The sequence below is a fragment of the Crinia signifera genome, chromosome 4 (assembly GCF_055691185.1).
Source record: "Crinia signifera chromosome 4, ASM5569118v1, whole genome shotgun sequence".
Classification (NCBI taxonomy): Eukaryota; Metazoa; Chordata; class Amphibia; order Anura; family Myobatrachidae; genus Crinia; species Crinia signifera.
This window is the reverse complement of record NC_139220.1, coordinates 322630393-322646273: the sequence shown is the minus strand read 5'-3', so window position 1 is coordinate 322646273 and position 15881 is coordinate 322630393. Positions and strand designations below refer to the sequence as shown.

General features: G+C 41.7%; 1 protein-coding gene across 1 annotated transcript in view; it reads right to left on the bottom strand.

Moving 5' to 3' along the window:
* Nucleotides 1-8920: 8920 nt before the first annotated feature.
* Nucleotides 8921-15881, bottom strand: part of LOC146075947 (uncharacterized) — a 53139-nt gene continuing 46178 nt past the window's right edge. The window contains exon 3 of the mRNA XM_083185656.1: nt 8921-12027. Within this exon, the coding sequence (XP_083041782.1) occupies nt 10318-11850 (1533 nt within the window). The 5' untranslated portion in view covers nt 11851-12027 and the 3' untranslated portion in view covers nt 8921-10317. The remainder of the gene's footprint in view (nt 12028-15881) is intronic.

Here is a 15881-nt window from a genome sequence, read left to right as displayed (position 1 = left end):
GATTCCTGTTGCCTTTGAGCGCTGTTCAGTGACAGACGTTACTGACCAACATCTGTGCTCAATTTTTGGCGCAGGACCTTTTTTTTTTTTTTTAACCCCTTCAAGTTTTTATTTTTAACCCCTTCATTTTTTTTTTTTTTTTATTGGTATAAAGTATTTTTTTTTTCTGCACTACATACACACCACACACTACATACCCCCCGGGTTGAAATAAAGTTTGTACCCCCCCCTACACTATACACGTGTTGAAACATTTCACTACCAGTAACACAAAAATAAAAATGGCATCCCAAATGTCCTCCCAAATGTCCTCCCAAATGTCCTCCCAAATGTCCTCCCAGTCATCCAGGAGAATGTATTCAGTGGAGGAGGCATATGCCATGCTTGCCTCTGACTCTGACACAGCCAGTGATGCAAGCGGGGAATTTGAAGGATTCGTCTTAAGCTCCTCTTCCTCCTCTGGTGATGAGGGACCCCCTCAAAGACGCCCCCGTAGATCAGCTGAGATTCCCCCCCCAATAATTGATCTAGTATGGACCCCACCACCAGACAATTTTGAGCCCCAGGTTCCTGAGTTTTTGGCCATGCCAGGAATCCAATTTGATTCCACAGGTCTCAGAGAAATTGACTTTTTCAAATTATTTTTCTCTGATGATTTTATAAATTTAATGGTGGACCAAACTAATTTATATGCCCAGCAGTTTATTGCTCAAAACCCCACGTCATCATTTGCTAGGTGGACCCCTGTAGATGCAGTAGAGATGATGACGTTTTGGGGTCTGGTGTTTCATATGGGCATAGTAAAAAAGCCAGAAATTAGGCAATATTGGAGTACAGATGTTCTGTACAGTACTCCATTTTACCGTATGGCCATGCCCCGGACTCGATTTGAGACAATTCTTAAAATTATACATTACACCGATAATGCACAGTGCCCACCCAGAGATGATCCCACCTTTGACCGGCTATTCAAAGTCAGGCCGGTCATTGATCATTTCAGTGCCAAATTTGAAGAGGTGTACATCCCTGAAAAATTTATTTGTATCGACGAGTCCCTTATACATTTTAAAGGAAGGGTTAAATTCCGCCAGTACCTTCCCAGTAAGAGGGCAAGGTATGGCATAAAAATGTATAAACTGTGTGAAAGCACCTCAGGGTACACCCACAGGTTTAGGGTTTATGAAGGGAAGGATTCAAGAATTCAACCGCCAGAATGCCCCCCCTCCCTCGTAGGTGTTAGTGGGAAAATTGTCTGGGATTTAGTGCACCCCTTCCTGGATAAAGGTTATCACCTCTATGTGGATAACTTTTACACTAGCATCCCCCTGTTTAAGGCCCTTGGTTCAAGAGGTACAGCAGCTTGCGGTACTGTGCGCAAGAACCAAAGAGGCCTCCCAAAAACGCACATTGCCCAAGTAATGAGAAGGGGTGAAAGCAGGGGAATATGCAACGAAAATATGTTGTTGGTCAAATATAAGGACAAGAGGGATGTCCTTATACTGACAACAATTCACGGAGACAGTACCACCTCCGTCCCTGTACGAGGTACCAGTACCCACACCTCCAAACCTAATTGTATCCTGGATTACAATAGGTACATGGGCGGAGTGGATCTTTCAGATCAGGTACTGAAGCCGTACAGTGCCCTGCGGAAAACAAAAATCTGGTACAAGAAGGTGGCCGTGTATATCATCCAGATGGCACTGTATAACGCTTACGTGCTATTCCGTTCTACCGGCCAGAGGGGGACATTTATGCACTTTCAAGAGGAAGTCATAAAGGGCCTAATATTTGGGAACCAGCAGGCAGAGGGCCCCAGTACTTCTAGTACTGGCCCCCGTATTGTACCAGGGCAGCATTTTCCTGATGAAATCCCCTCCACTGGAAAAAAGGGCAGGACACAAAAAAGGTGCAAAGTTTGCTATAAAAAGCGAATAAGAAAGCAAACTATTTTCCAGTGTGACACTTGCCCCGACAAACCCGGCCTATGTATAAAGGAGTGTTTTAAATTATACCACACATCTATGGAATATTAGGTTCATAATTTCACCGTGCTTCGGGGGTCTTGCTAATGCCACATAGCACCCACCATTCATTCCACCAGAATCTGAGCCGCAAAATCCAAAAATCACTCCTTCCCTTCTGAGTCCTGCCATGCACCCAACTGGTATTTTTTGGTCACATGTGAGGCATTGCCGTACTTGGGAGAAATTGGGGCACAGATTTTGGGGTGCTTTTTCTCCTTCATTCCTTGTGAAATTGAAAAATTTTGAGCCAGAACTGCATTTTTGTGTAAAAAAATGTAATTTTTCATGTTCACTGCCCACTTGTATCAAAATTGGTGAAACCCCTGGGGGTTTGAAATGTACACTATACCCCTAGATGAATTCCCTGAGGGGTGTAGTTTGCAAAATGGGGTCACTTGTGGGGGGTTCCACTGTATTGGTGCTTTGGGGGTCTTGCTAATGCGACATAGCACCCACCATCATTCCACCAGAATTTGTGCTGCAAAATCCAAATATCACTCCTTCCCTTCTGAGTCCTGCCACTTTTTGGTCACACATGAGGCATTGGCGTACTCGGGAGAAATTGGAGCACAGATTTTGGGGTGCTTTGTCTCCTTCATTCCTTCTGAAAATGAAAAAATTTTGAGCCAGAACTGCATTTTTGTGTAAAAAAATGTAATTTTTCATTTTCACTGCCCACTTGTATCAAAATTGGTGAAACCCCTGGGGGTTTGAAATGTACACTATACCCCTAGATGAATTCCCTGAGGGGTGTACTTCGCAAAATGGGGTGACTTGTGGGGGGGTTCCACTGTATTGGTGCAACATAGCACCCACCATTCATTCCACCAGAATCTGAGCTGCAAAATCCAAAAAATCACTCCTTCCGTTCTGAGTCCTGCCATGCACCCAACTGGTATTTTTTGGTCACATGTGAGGCATTGCCGTACTCGGGAGAAATTGGGGCACAGATTTTGGGGTGCTTTTTCTCCTTCATACCTTCTGAAAATTAAAAATTTTGAGCCAGAACTGCATTTTTGTGTAAAAAAATGTAATATTTCATGTTCACTGCCCACTTGTATCAAAATTGGTGAAACCCCTGGGGGTTTGAAATGTACACTATACCCCTAGATGAATTCCCTGAGGGGTGTAGTTTGCAAAATGGGGTGACTTGTGGGGGGGTTCCACTGTATTGGTGCTTGGGGGGTCTTGCTAATGCGACATAGCACCCACCAAAATTCCACCAGAATCTGAGATGCAAAATCCAAAAAATCACTCCTTCCGTTCTGAGTCCTGCCATGCACCCAACTGGTATTTTTTGGTCACATGTCAGGCATTGCCGTACTCGGGAGAAATTGGGGCACAGATTTTGGGGTGCTTTTTCTCCTTCATACCTTCTGAAAATGAAAAATTTTGAGCCAGAACTGCATTTTTGTGTAAAAAAATTTAATTTTTCATGTTCACTGCCCACTTGTATCAAAATTGGTGAAACCCCTGGGGGTTTGAAATGTACACTATACCCCTAGATGAATTCCCTGAGGGGTGTACTTTGCAAAATGGGGTGACTTGTGGGGGGGTTCCACTGTATTGGTGCAACATAGCACCCACCATTCATTCCACCAAAATCTGTGCTGCAAAATCCAAAAATCACTCCTTCCCTTCTGAGTCCTGCCATGCACCCAACTGGTATTTTTTGGTCACATGTGAGGCATTGCCGTACTCGGGAGAAATTGGGGCACAGATTTTGGGGTGCTTTTTCTCCTTCATACCTTCTGGAAATGAAAAATTTTGAGCCAGAACTGCATTTTTGTGTAAAAAAATGTAATTTTTCATTTTCACTGCCCACTTGTATCAAAATTGGTGAAACCCCTGGGGGTTTGAAATGTACACTATACCCCTAGATGAATTCCCTGAGGGGTGTAGTTTGCAAAATGGGGTGACTTGTGGGGGGGTTCCACTGTATTGGTGCTTGGGGGGTCTTGCTAATGCGACATAGCACCCACCAAAATTCCACCAGAATCTGAGCTGCAAAATCCAAAAATCACTCCTTCCCTTCTGAGTCCTGCCATGCACCCAACTGGTATTTTTTGGTCACATGTGAGGCATTGCCGTACTCGGGAGAAATTGGGGCACAGATTTTGGGGTGCTTTGTCTCCTTCATTCCTTCTGAAAATGAAAAATTTTGAGCCAGAACTGCATTTTTGTGTAAAAAATTTAATTTTTCATTTTCACTGCCCAGTTGTACCACAATTGGTGAAACCCCTGGGGGTTTGAAATGTACACTATACCCCTAGATGAATTCCCTGAGGGGTGTAGTTTGCAAAATGGGGTCACTTGTGGGGGGGTTCCTAAATTTTAGCATCTTATGGTGCCTAGAAACCTACATGGTGCCTAAAAAATAATCTCATAAAAAGGAGTCTCCAAAATCAAGTAGGTGCTCCTTCTATTATGAAGCCTGTGGTTTGGTCAACGTGCACACTAGGGCCACATATAGGATATTTATGAAAACAAAAGAATTGGGGGAATCAATTTTTAGTCACATTTCTCTAGTAAAATGTACTGTGTTCCTTAGAAAAATGTATTAAAATTGCAAATCTGCAAAAAAAATGAAATTTTGAAATTTTGAAATTTCACCTACACTTTGTTTTAATTCCTGTGAAACACCTAAAGGGTTAACAAACTTCCAAAATGCTGTTTTGAATACTGTGAGGGGTGCAGTTTTTGAAATGGCATCATTTATGGGGGTGTCTCACATACAAGTCCCTCAAAGTCACATCAGAACTGAACTGGTCCCTAAAAAAATCAGTGTTTGAAATTTTCTTGAAAATTTGAGAATTTGCTATTCATGTTGTAAGCCTCCTAGTGTCCAAAAAAATTAAAAGGAAGTTGAAATAATGATGGAAATATAAAGTAGACATATGGTCTATGTTAGTTATTAACTATTTTGAGTGGTATCATTATGTCTCACAAGCAGAAAATTTAACATTTTGCAAATCGCTAAATTTTCCATTTTTTCACGACATTTTGGTATTTTTCACAAAAAAACACAGACTGTATCGACCCAAATTTACCACTAATTTGAAGTACAATGTGTCACGAAAAAACAATCTCAAAATCACTGGGATAAGTAAAAGCAAAAAAAAAGTTATCCCCACTTAAGTGAGACATGTCAGATTTGAAAAAAATGGCTCTGTCAGGAACGCAAAAACTAGCTCTGTCAGGAAGGCGTTAAAACAGAAATAACGCATCAATAATTCTATACTTTTGTTATACTCTGTTTTCTCAAATATTGTTATTATTGCTGCAGATGACTTTAGCTTGTTGCACAATGTACTATTCACTGCGTATGAGGCCTTCCCTTTGCCCTGAACAGTTATAATATGTCAGAAACGGCGGCCATTTTGTTAGGCATGACTTGCATAATAACATTATAAAATGGCTGATCATTCAGAACAGTGCTGTAAAAGTGATTTCTTATAGAGAATTGTTTTTGGTTTTAGAAGCTTAAGAATGTGATGTTGACAGTATAATGGAGCTAGTCTCCACAAACATCAACTATATGGGAACAAGTCCACACATGCGTAGACCCCCAAGGCCACTGAAGTTGGGTGTTGGGTTAATTATGACATCATGATTGAAAGCAGAGCTTTCCAATAAGACTCAATGCTTATGAGTAATTAATTAATGTGATTAAGGTTTAAATATCAGAGTTAGAGAAGGAGGAGGGAGGCAGTTGAGGAAAAACAAGCAGGCACAGGGGGCTGGAGGTAATTATGAAGGAGGTTTAATCATGGCTGATCACTGTCCTTGAAAGGTGTCCATTTTGATTTGAGTTAGAATTACTGTTTAAGTATTAGCTAGTCAGTTTTATGTTTCTTGTGTTAGTCTGCATTTGCAAATACCTGTAATGAAGCTATTCTTTAAGTAAAGCATTGTCATACATTTTATAACAAGGTTGTGTGGGTGTGCAATCATTTCAGCGTTGCCGTTATATTTAAAGGTAATAAAGTAAATATATACAAGTTTGGGTTATCAATCATATCTAATCTTATCAATCAAATCTCTGTGTTATCACATCCGAGATGAAATGGTATGCTCTTCCACAACCTCTAACCCTCTTTCTTTCCCACCTGAACCCTCTGGCACTTTCTCTTCATTTGAGACCACAAATGAAAAGGAAGTATCCACACTCTTCTTATCCTCTTACTCTACTACCTCTAATCTCGATACTATACCTGCGCAAGTCATTAAAAATCTATGTCCTGTGATTATTCCAACCTGAACTAAAATCTGCAATCTCTCTCTTACTACTGGTACTTTTCTTTCTCTGCTCAAACATGCAGTGATAACTCCTATTCTAAAAAAACAGAATTCTGACCCTAACTCTCTCTCTAACTATCGTCCTATATCTCAGCTCCCATGCCTCTCCAAGCTACTGGAGAGACTTGTCTACTCTCGCCTCACAAACTTTCTTAACTCTAACACCCTATTAGACCCACTTCAGTCAGGTTTTCGATCTCAACACTCCACTGAGACAGCACTGACTAAAGTGGTAAATGATCTGGTAACGGCTAAGTCTAAAGGCCATTACTCACTACTTATTCTTCTTGATCTTTCTGCTGCATTTGACACCGTCGATCACTCTCTTCTCTTACAAACACTACACTCCCTAGGTCTTAATGATACAGCCCTTTCCTGGTTCACATCTTACCTGTTGATCGCTCTTTCAGTGTTCGCTTCTCTAACTCTACTTCCTCTTCATTACCTCTGTCAGTCGGAGCTCCGCAAGGTTCAGTCTTAGGTCCTCTGCTCTTCTCAATCTATACCTCCTCTCTTGGCAAACTAATCAGCTCTTTCGGATTTCAGTATCACTTGTATGCTGATGATACTCAAATCTATCTATCAACCCCAGAGTTGTCACCAGTGGTTTTGGGTCGAGTTTCTGATTGTCTCTCTGCCATCTCATCTTGGATGTCTTGTCGCCAACTCAAACTCAATATTTCCAAAACGGAATTACTTATATTCCCGCCAACTAAGAACAGTTACCATCCTGACCTCTCCATCGCTGTTGACAACTCGATAATCTACCTTACCCCACAAGCTCGTTGCTTAGGGGTCATCCTCGACACTGAACTGTCCTTTCTTCCCCACATTCAATCTGTCTCCAAATCATGTTACATGCATCTAAAAAACATATCCAAAATACGACCCTATCTCACACAAGACACTACCAAATCTCTTATCCATGCACTCATTATATCCCGCATTGATTATTGCAATAGTCTCCTAACTGGTCTTCCCAAGAACAGACTCTCACCACTGCAATCAATTTTAAATGCTGCTGCTAGGCTGATCTTCCATGCAAGACGCTCATCGTCTGCTGATCCGCTCTGCCAGTCCCTCCATTGGTTGCCTGTATATTACCGTATTCAATATAAAACACTTCTACTTGCTTATAAAGCTATTAACCATACTGCACCAGCATATATCTCTGCACTTATCACAAAATATCTCCCATCTCGACCACTACGCTCTACACAAGATCTGCATCTCTCTTCTGCACGGATCACTAGCTCCCATTCATTATTACAGGACTTGGTACTTATGTAGTATCCGGGCTGCCGATGTTGTGATTGTATGCCTTACCTTAAGGCTGGGGTAGCCAACCCTGGTCCTCGAGAGCTACCAACAGTGCATGTTTTGCAGGTCTCCTCACAGAATCACAAGTGAGCTAATTAGCTCCATCTGTGTATCTTTTAAAATGTTTCAGTGAGTAATGAGTGCAGCTGTGCAGCAGCTAGGTTGTCTGGAAAATGTGCACTGTTGGTAGCTCTCGAGGGCTAGGGTTGGCTACCACTGCCTTAAGGCATACAATCAGATGCGATGCGATTCGATGCGATTTTGCATAGGATTCAATGTTAAGAAGGTCCTGTTCATTTCCCCACTATCCAAGTGGGCATAGAGTTGATTTTATATAGCGTGGCGAGCGCAGCGAGCCACCAAGCCCGAAGCGTGGCGAGCGAAGCGAGCCCCGCGAGGGGACGCATATTTCTTAAAAAGTATTCTGTGTCCCCTCGCGGGGCTCGCTACGCTCGCCACGCTTCGGGTTCGGTGGCTCGCTACGCTCGCCACAGGTTTATATCCAACTTCATGCCCACTTGGATAGTGGGGAAAGGAAAAGGACCCCTTTTTCCCATTGAATTCTATGTTAAAATGGACTCAGACCATTTTAACATTGAATCCTATGGAAAAATCTTGACCATCACATCGCATACGATTTGGTCGCATGCGATGCGATCCGATTTCTAAATCGGACGCCCAGATACTACATAAGTACCCAGGACTTTTATCGGGCTGCTCCCATCCTATGGAATGCCCTTCCACGCACATTAAGACTCTCCACCAGTCTCCAAACTTTCAAGCATTCCCTGAAAACTCACCTCTTCAGGCAAGCCTATCATATTTAAGTTCTACATGCATAACCCTCCGAGGCACTTATGTATTATATAGCTTCCCTTCTGGACTTGTAACTGCTATGCTAATACTGGTGCCTGTCCTTATGTTTCCCCCCTATATCCCTATAGATTGTAAGCTTGCAGCAGGGCCCTCCTACCTCCAAGTCTGTCTGTTGTTACCCAGTTTGTCTTATCACTGTCTACTATTGTAAAGCGCAACGGAATCTGCTGCGCTATATAAGAAACTGTAAATAAATAAATAAATTGACACTACCTGAATATTGTACACTAAGCAATTTATGGTTCTGTGTACCTGCTACATTTATATATTTTTCCAAAAACTCCTAAATCAAACCCAGCGGTTGACATACCTATGAGCTCTCAATTTTCACAATATTTTGTGTTTGAACGAAGAGCTTTCTTTTCTTGCTCACGTAATAAATACTTCGAGACAGGACGTGTGAGCTACAGTGCATATTTTAAACTTTATTGTTACATATTGTGTGAATTGCCACTTATATTATACAAATTAGAATATTAAAAGTTATGTTTTAAAATTATTAATATTACAAACATTTACAATATTTTCCACACACTTTGGTAGTTTACAGGTATTTGTATCTGCATATATGAATATGTAAATTTATTCTCAAGAGTGCCCCCAAAAAGAGTCTTCTTTTTCTCCATGTTATTGAACATATATTTACCTCTGACTCTGGGGTGCACCTCCAACCTATAAATTCAAAGGGATCCCCCCCTCTTTTTGAGAAAAGGTATCCTTTTAAAATTATAACAGGATTTGGACATGTCAAATTATTCACTCCACTCACTAAACTTTTGACAAATCAAGTCTGTATAGTGGAGTACCCAGTGCGGGACCCAAGCAAAAAAAGGTCCCCAAGTTTATTTAACAGTCTGCGATGTGGGACAGTGTCAAAAGCCTTACTAAAGTCTAGATAAGCTACATCCACAGCCCCACCTTCATCTATTACTTTAGTCACCCAAATGTACAAAGTAGTAAAGAGAAACAAAGTCTATAGTTATACAATCGGAAAGAGAATCCCATTTATCCAGATCAGCTTTTATTCCCCTGTTCTGGGGACAGCTACTAGTAACATACATGGTTATTACAGATATTGTTAGAGCATCGTCCTTCAGTCTACACGCAGGTTATATCCCTATATACTGTGTCATAGTAACGTGTATACTGTTACTGTGCTATTTATTATGGAGGATGGTAGTATTAGCCTATAACACAATGTGCTCTCCATCAGACCTGGTTAATAACATGATGTGAGAAGCAATGATGTACTGTAACCCATAGCAACCAGATATCTGCTAATAGCAGTCTAGTGTCAGCAACCTAACACATGTAATAATGATTGGTTGCTATGTGATACAGGTAGTACATAGTATTCAGAGAGAGTGAGGTAAGGAAGCAACATAGAGGCATGAGGGAAAGAAGAGAGACCAGGGGAGACCTGTAGGGTGGTACAAGGCTGCGTACAGGGTTCCTGTAATCAGTGGTGAACTAGTACTAATTCCCCTATATGGTGCTCTCCCCCATCCATTTATACCACATCTTGTTCTGTCTGTCTATGCCCCAATAGGGTGTTCCATCCATCAATGCTGCCGATATTCAGCTATGCCCCCATATGGTGCTCTGTCTGTCCATCTATCTATACCCCATCTAGTTCATGGTCTATGCCCCAATAGGGTGCTCCATCCATCAATAATGCCAATATCCATCTATGGTGATCTGTCTGTCTATCCACCCATGCCCTGTCCAGCCACCTCCTCCCCCATCTGTCCATCTCTGCCTCTGTGTTGTATATAGTCTCTTCTGTTAACTCCTTTCAAGGTCTTTCTTGCTCCTCTTTCTCTCCCTGACACTGTCTTACTCTCATTCCTTTTCCATAAAACCCTCTCTCCCTTTCTAACTCACTCCTCTCTCCCCTCCCATGTATAACAAGCTGTGTCTTATAGGAAAAACATTTGCTGCATTCAGAACATTTATATGGCTTCTCTCCTGTGTGAATCCTCTGATGTCGGACAAGATCTGACTTCTGGGAAAAACATTTGCTGCATTCAGAACATGTAAATGGTTTCTCTCCTGTGTGACTCCTCTGATGTATAACAAGATCTGACTTCTGGGAAAAGAATTTGCTGCATTCAGAACATTTATATGGTTTCTCTCCTGTGTGTGTCCTCTGATGTATAACAAGATCTGACTTCTGGGAAAAGAATTTGCTGCATTCAGAACATTTATATGGCTTCTCTCCTGTGTGACTCCTCTGATGTCGGACAAGATGTGACTTATTGGAAAAACATTTGCTGCATTCAGAACATTTATATGGCTTCTCTCCTGTGTGACTCCTCTGATGTAAAACAAGATCTGACTTCTTGGAAAAACATTTGCTGCATTCAGAACATTTATATGGTTTCTCTCCTGTGTGACTCCTCTGATGTAGGACAAGCTCTGACTTCTGGGAAAAAAATTTGCTGCATTCAGAACATTTATATGGCTTCTCTCCTGTGTGAATCCTCTGATGTAGGACAATATGTGACTTATTGGAAAAACATTTGCTGCATTCAGAACATTTATATGGCTTCTCTCCTGTGTGACTCCTCTGATGTCGGACAAGATGTGACTTCTGGGAAAAACATTTGCTGCATTCAGAACATTTATATGGCTTCTCTCCTGTGTGACTCCTCTGATGTAGGACAAGATCTGACTTCTGGGGAAAACATTTGCTGCATTCAGAACATTTATATGGCTTGTCTCCCGTGTGACTCCTCTGATGTAGGACAAGATGTGACTTATGTGAAAAATATTTGCTGCATTCAGAACATTTATATGGCTTCTCTCCTGTGTGACTCCTCTGATGTTGGACAAGATATGACTTCTGGGTAAAACATTTGCTGCATTCAGAACATTTATATGGCTTCTCTCCTGTGTGACTCCTCTGATGTATAACAAGCTCTGACTTATGTGAAAAACATTTGCTACATTCAGAACATTTATATGGTTTCTCTCCTGTGTGAATCCTCTGATGACTGACAAGCTGTGACTTCTGGGAAAAACATTTGCTGCATTCAGAACATTTATATGGCTTCTCTCCTGTGTGACTCCTCTGATGTATAACAAGCTCTGACTTATGTGAAAAACATTTGCTACATTCAGAACATTTATATGGTTTCTCTCCTGTGTGAATCCTCTGATGACTGACAAGCTGTGACTTCTGGGAAAAACATTTTCTGCATTCAGAACATTTATATGGCTTCTCTCCTGTGTGACTCCTCTGATGTATGAGAAGATGTGATTTATATGTAAAGCCTTTGTCGCACTCAGAGCACACATGTGGTTTCTCTCCTGTGAGGCTCATCATGTATGGGGTAAGTAATATATTAGTTGCTGAAGGTTTCTTCTATCCAGGAAATGAGAAGTTTCTGTGAATCCCCAGAGTAAGGAGAAATGACGTCTTTAGTTGGGTTGACCAGAGAACAATTTCCCTTTCCACGTTGTCTTGCAATAATCTTAGCAAGAATCCTGCTCCTTATATGTCCTGTAAGAAAGATAATATGTAAAAGCATAATGGTTATCAGGATAATTCTACATTTGTATAAAATGTATATTTATATACAATAGCAAATATCACAGTCACTGATCACTGATTTTACATTTGTGCACAGATGTGTCCACACGCATATAGATGTGCATTAAACAGCCCTCCTAGTCCCCACCATGTCACAGCGGGACTGTAGTACTGAGCGTCTTCTCCAAACTGATGCGAATAGGACACACAAGCAGCTTCTGATAATTAAAATATGTGTCATGCCTACATTGTGGGCCTAATTCAAACCAGTACGGATTCGCAGCCCCAGCGATTATAGAACAAATGCGAATTCATGTGAATCATAGTACTGATAACGCTATATAATTGATCCTTAAGACGAGCCAATGATAAGGTATATTTATTGGATATTACAAGCGCTTACAGAGACATACGCTGATATGCTGATTGACCTCTGACTTTAGGCCAGAGTACAACAGGTTTTATACAGTAATAGATGCTGAGTCATACAATCATAAATCATTCACAAACAAGGCGTTCATAATTAAGGTAAGGCGTGTATCTTCATAAATCATTATAATCCTCCACGTATCGATGTTATTGGTCATTGTGGAACCTCATTAATAGTAATGTCATGTACATCTCCAGTGGGTGGCGATCGTTACCACACTTGACAACTCCGTTACTGCAGAAGTTTAAATGAGATAACACAAATGATGAATGAGCCCTGTCGGCAATCATGGGCAATCATTATAGATCATGTGCCGGCAACTGCAAGAGGCGGCAATAGAGCCCTGCCCTGCTCCAATGTGAGAGTAGCTGGATATTTAATTTAAATACCATCGCTCTGAATGAGGTCTGAATGAGCATATTAGCCTGCAATGCTTTTTGTAAGGTATTTGTTTAAAATATTGCAGACAGAGCTATTGTGGTAGATGAGTTAATACTGCTAAATGGGAGTTAAGCATAAATTGAGATTGTATAGGAGCTTTAACATTGAGGAATGAGACTGTTCATTATTGTGTACTGTCCCTTTAAAAGTTAAACCTAAGTAAGTGCCAACCTGAATTCCATGTTTATTCTTGGCTTTTGGGTTTGAATTTTTAAAAAAGTGCATTTTTAAATGGTAATATGTTTTTTTCTGGTTTTATTCTACAGCCCTCCCCTCCCGGATCGCACGGCAGCACTGTGAGTAGTTGTAAGCTTCTTCTGTGTATGTGTTGCTAAGCAACACTGTGGCTAGTAGCTATGACGTCACTTGATGTGCGACACAGGGAAGCCGCGCGGACGGGAAGGATGGCTGCGGGCGTGCTACACAGGTGTTGTGAGTAGCATTTTAATGATTTCTTTGTACTGATTGGCTTGTATGTGGTATATACTGTAGTTGGTGTCTGTATATGCATTTATTGTCTGCTTGTCCCTGAAGACGGGGGTATGCCCCAAAACGCCGTTGGGCAACCTAATAAAGGACTACGTTTTATTCAACAATAGAAGTCCGAGGAGTGCTGCTTTCTGCCAGTATACTATTTTGGATTGTTGCTTCAATCCTAAGGAGGCACCCCAGCAGGATCTACAAAATGGAGGAAGCGAGTGCCGGTTATTGTCCTCTATATATATATACATATATATATATATAGAGATATGAGGATAAACCGCAGGCACTTACTGGTGTCAGCTACTGAGTGTCCGGTCCCAATATGGTAATTAGGATATGGTGAAACTAAAGACCAGCAACATCAGATTTTGTATAAACAAGAAAAATATTTATGGCATATAAAGTGCAGGAGTGACAAAAAAATCAATCAGCAAGAGGAGTCCATAAGCAGATTCAAATACATCCAATAACATGGGAATACTTAGCAGACATGGTTCTCCCCCATAGACAGGTCATTGCACGACGGCCGTTTCGGTGCTAGTGACGGCCGTTTCGGTGCTAGTATGCACCTTAATCATGTGCTACTGACCAGTGATACAACAAGGTAATTTATACCCAACAAGGACCAATGTGATAGGCCCAGAGAAAGACATCCACGTATGTCTGGCGGCAAAAAGACGGAACAAAGCGAAACGGGAAGTGCCGTGACGCACATCCGATAGCGGCGTCATGACGCAATCCCGCCGGAAGACACGGCCCGCATCAGCCGATGCCGGGTCACGTGAAGACTTGGCGTAGGATTGTCACCATGGTAACCGCTGGTAAACAAAGCCAGACACATATAGCAATATGGGGAATCGGGCTAATCATAGAAAAAAAATGTAAAACCAAGAGGCGCTCCAGATACATCCCATATATGCATAGTGGGATGAAGCTTTCAATGACCATACACACAATCCACGGTGGGTATATACACACAAATATGACAAAACACGGAATGATAAAGAGAAAATCATGTGAAAAAAATAAAAAGTGAAAAACATACATAAAAAATGCATGAAAAATGCAAAAAACAATCAGGTCACTGTATAACAAATATGATGCAGAGAAGCACTGTGCCGACCACCATCACTAAAGGAAGCAATTAAGTGTAAGTTCCTCATTGAGGCCATGTGGTGCTACAGAATGTAGCCTATGAATCCACATGCATTGCCTCGGAAGGAGGAGCTTGTCCCTATCTCCACCCCATCTTAGGGGTGGGACATGATCAATGGGCATGAAACTAAAGTCCCGTAGAGTGTGCTTCTTGAGAAAAAAATGCCTAGCAACAGGCGGGGTGTTGCTATCAATACCAGAAAGAGCTTTTTTCAGGGATGACCGATGTTGGTTTATACGTTCTTTCAAGAGATGAATGGTCTTCCCCACATAGACCATTCTGCAAGGGCAGATGATGACGTACACAACATAGCGAGTCTCACATGTAAGATGAAAGTGAATATCATATTTTTTGCCATGTGCAGGATCTGTGAAGGTATTGCCAGAGCGGATGAACTGGCAGTTGACACATCCGTGACATTTGGTAACTCCTGGTTTTGTTATCAGCCAGGTTTGATTTTTATTTGTCCCTATATTATTATTATTTTATTATTATTTTATTTATAAGGCACCACAAGTGTTACACAGCGCCGTACAAAGGAACAATACAGGGAGACAAAACTTGGCATAACATTGAATAAATAACAAAAATACAGTACAAATAAAGAGCACCACAGTTCAATACACATTACAGCTTAAATGTAAGTAGTGAGGACCCAATCAACATACAACTAGAGGCTTGAGGCCAATGATGGAGATGAGTATGAAGATGGTCACTGAGTGTTGGATTAAAGGAGAGCTGTGAGTGAAATGTGAAGAGAAGTGGGCTTTGACAACAGGAGGGAAGAGGGCCCTACTCGGAGGAGCTTACAATCTAGTAGGAAGGGGAGACAGACAGATTACAAGAGGTGCAAGCGAGGGGGTGGTGGTTAGATAGCAGGATGTAAACAGGCAAGGGGTCGGAGAACCAGCTGGTTTATGCAGTGGAAGGGTACGCTTTGATGAATAGGTGAGTTTTCAGTGCACGTTTGAAGCTTTGCAAGGTCGGGGAGAGTCTAATGGAGCGAGGGAGTGCGTTCCACTGAAGGGGTGCAGCACGGGCAAAGTCCTGGACTCTAGCATGGGAAGCAGTGATCAGGGTGGAGGAGAGACGACAGTCGTCAGCTGACCGTAGAGGGCGGAAGGGTGTATGAATGGAGATGAGGTTAGAGATATATGGAGCAATGGAATTAGAGATGGCCCTGTATGTGAGTGTGAGGTGTTTGAAGAGGATTCTGTAGGGGAATGTAAGCCAGTGCAGATTTTGTTGAAGGGGAGTAGCAGAGTTAGAGCGGCGGGAGAGGAAGATAAGCCTGGTTGCAGCATTGAGGACAGA